This window comes from Otolemur garnettii, unplaced genomic scaffold, assembly GCF_000181295.1.
Source record: "Otolemur garnettii isolate 467f Iridium unplaced genomic scaffold, OtoGar3 scaffold00091, whole genome shotgun sequence".
Classification (NCBI taxonomy): Eukaryota; Metazoa; Chordata; class Mammalia; order Primates; family Galagidae; genus Otolemur; species Otolemur garnettii.
The window spans coordinates 3,576,640-3,579,026 of NW_003852486.1; the positions used below are offsets into that span (position 1 = coordinate 3,576,640).

The 2,387-nt window shown below is 50.1% G+C and overlaps 1 protein-coding gene across 1 annotated transcript in view; it reads left to right on the forward strand.

Annotated features, from left to right (window-relative positions):
- CRABP2 (cellular retinoic acid binding protein 2) overlaps positions 1–1,294 on the forward strand; it is a 5,643-nt gene extending 4,349 nt beyond the window's left edge. Inside the window, exons 3-4 of the mRNA XM_003795245.2 lie at positions 251–367; positions 838–1,294. Of these exons, the coding sequence (XP_003795293.1) occupies positions 251–367; positions 838–888 (168 nt within the window). The 3' untranslated portion in view covers positions 889–1,294. The remainder of the gene's footprint in view (positions 1–250; positions 368–837) is intronic.
- Positions 1,295–2,387: the final 1,093 nt, after the last annotated feature.

Genomic DNA, 2,387 nt, shown 5'->3' on the forward strand with positions numbered 1-2,387 from the left:
AGTCTTGCTTTTTCTCATGCTGGTCTTGAACTCGTGAGCTCAGCTGATCTTGGACTCCCAAAGTGCTAGGATTATAGGAGTGAGCCACAGTTTCCGGACATTTTCCAGTCTTTCCTAGCTTCTTCTCTCCATTCCCAATGGAGAAGTTCCTTGGGTAGTGGTGGGGATAGAAAGAGAATCTATCCCTTTTCTCTGTCACTGCATTGTGCCTGCTGTGGGCCTAGCTCACTTGGCCACCCGTCTCTTGCAGAGCCTGGTAAAGTGGGAGACTGAGAACAAAATGGTCTGTGAGCAGAGGCTTCTGAAGGGGGAGGGCCCCAAGACCTCCTGGACCAGAGAACTGACCAATGATGGGGAGCTGATCCTGGTAAGTCCTGCTTCCTCCCAACCAAAAGCAAACCCAGTGCTGTCTTCAGAGATTCTCTGGGAGACTCTAGGGTACAAGAGATTCCAGAACAACTGCAGCTGGTCTCTCTACCCTCCTTGTGGAACTGCTTGAACAAGACTAAGTTGTCCCTACCATACAGGGAGGGTCCTTGTGTGACTTAGAAATGGTATCCCTCTTGTGCAAAGCAAAGGACACATATTCACAAACCAAAGAACCCCAGGGGGAATATTCCAGGCTTAGGAGAGAGGATGGGCCTCTGATGGCCTCTATTGCCATCCTTCCTTCAAAGATTCCCAGGTATTCTGGTACTAGTTCCTGCCTGTTGGTCCTGAGTAAAGAGGCAAATTTGGACCTGGAGTCCAAACTGAGTATCTGCATTCAACTCTCTTCTTCCAAAGCCACAAGCCTCGAGGGGCCTCCCAGGCTAACAACACCTTTTGTCCTTCCAGACCATGACAGCGGATGACATTGTCTGCACCAGGGTCTACGTCCGAGAGTGAGTGGTCATGGGTACAAAAGCTACCTGAGCCCACCAATGGCTGTGCTCACCACCCTGCTTCACTCCCACCCTCCCTGCCCTTCTGTCCTTTCAGACTAGCTCTCCCCCTGCCCCATCACTTCTGGTGGTCCCTGGGATGCATCTTGCAGGGTCTTGCTCTCTCTGAGCACTTCTCCCTTCCCCTGTAACAACAAAGAGGGATGGTGTGCAAGAGCCCAGATCACCCATTCCGGAGTCACTACCTCCCTCCCCAAGTCCCAACCCTACTCCCAAACCAGCCCAGAGCAGAGTCTCTCTGTAAGGGGACCCAAGGGCTGGAGAGGGAAAGATGAGTCCTCTGGCTTCCACTCTATCCCTGTAGCCTATTCAGTTTAGAATATTTATTTGTTAATTTTATTAAAATGTTTAAAAAAATGAAACCTGTTTGTGGCTCATTGGACAAAGCATAGATAAGTTGTGTGAGTTCAGCCTTGGTCTGAAATGTACTACGTTCTAGCAGCATGGATCTGAGTTAGTCAATAGGGAGGGGATAGTCTTTCCAGTCACCCTTCTGACCACTTCCCCTTCATCTGCTGCTGAGTCCACAAGCATCACCTTTGCTTATGCTCTGCTGGCTTCCAAGATCACTAGGCATCCTCCTCCTCTTTCTGGCCTGTCAGCTGGGACACTGACTTCCATTGTCCTCCATGTTCTCCATGATGATCACCCAGCTTCCTCCTCCTCCATCTCTAATTGTTCTCTCCTTCAACCTTGGCCTGTGGGTGACCCCAGGCCTTGGCCTCCCACATGGTTCCAGATGAACTCATCAACACCCACAAGCTGGCTTTGCTCCTGCCTAGGTCTCTTGGTGAGAGGTCTCATCCTGCCTGTCAGCTCTCCTTATCAGAGGCAAGCCCATCTCTGTCACCATCTTTCCTCCTTGCTTGAAAATCTCTCAGACACCCTTCTGCTCTGGGTTTCTAGACCTTCAAGGGTCCTTGGAGCCTCTCCCTTCACACTCAAGTCTTCCCAAATTCCATCATGATCCCTCCTGAACTCCCCTCTCCCCAGGTTGCTGCCTTAGACCAGACCTTCCTGTTGCTCACCTGGTTTTATAGAGAGCAGTAGCTGCTAGCTGGTTTGCATGCCTGCTGTCCCCACTGTCATGACACAACAGAGTGAAATAAGCACAGGTGCTGGACTAACAGAGGCTCAAATCCTGGTTCTGTTATTTGCTAGTTGTGTGGCCTTGAACAAATTACTTAGTTCCTTGGAGGCTTATTTTTTGTGTGTTTTTAAAACACAAACTAATGTAATTTATTTATTTATTTATTTTTGAGACGGAGCCTCAAGCTATTCCCCTGGGTAGAGTGCCATGACATCACAACTCACGGCAACCTCCAACTCCTGGGCTCAAGCAAGTCTCCTGCCTCTGCCTCCCAAATAGCTGGGACCACAGGCGCCCACCACAACGCCTGGCTATTTTTTGGTTGCAGCCGTCATTGTTGTTTGGTGGGCCTG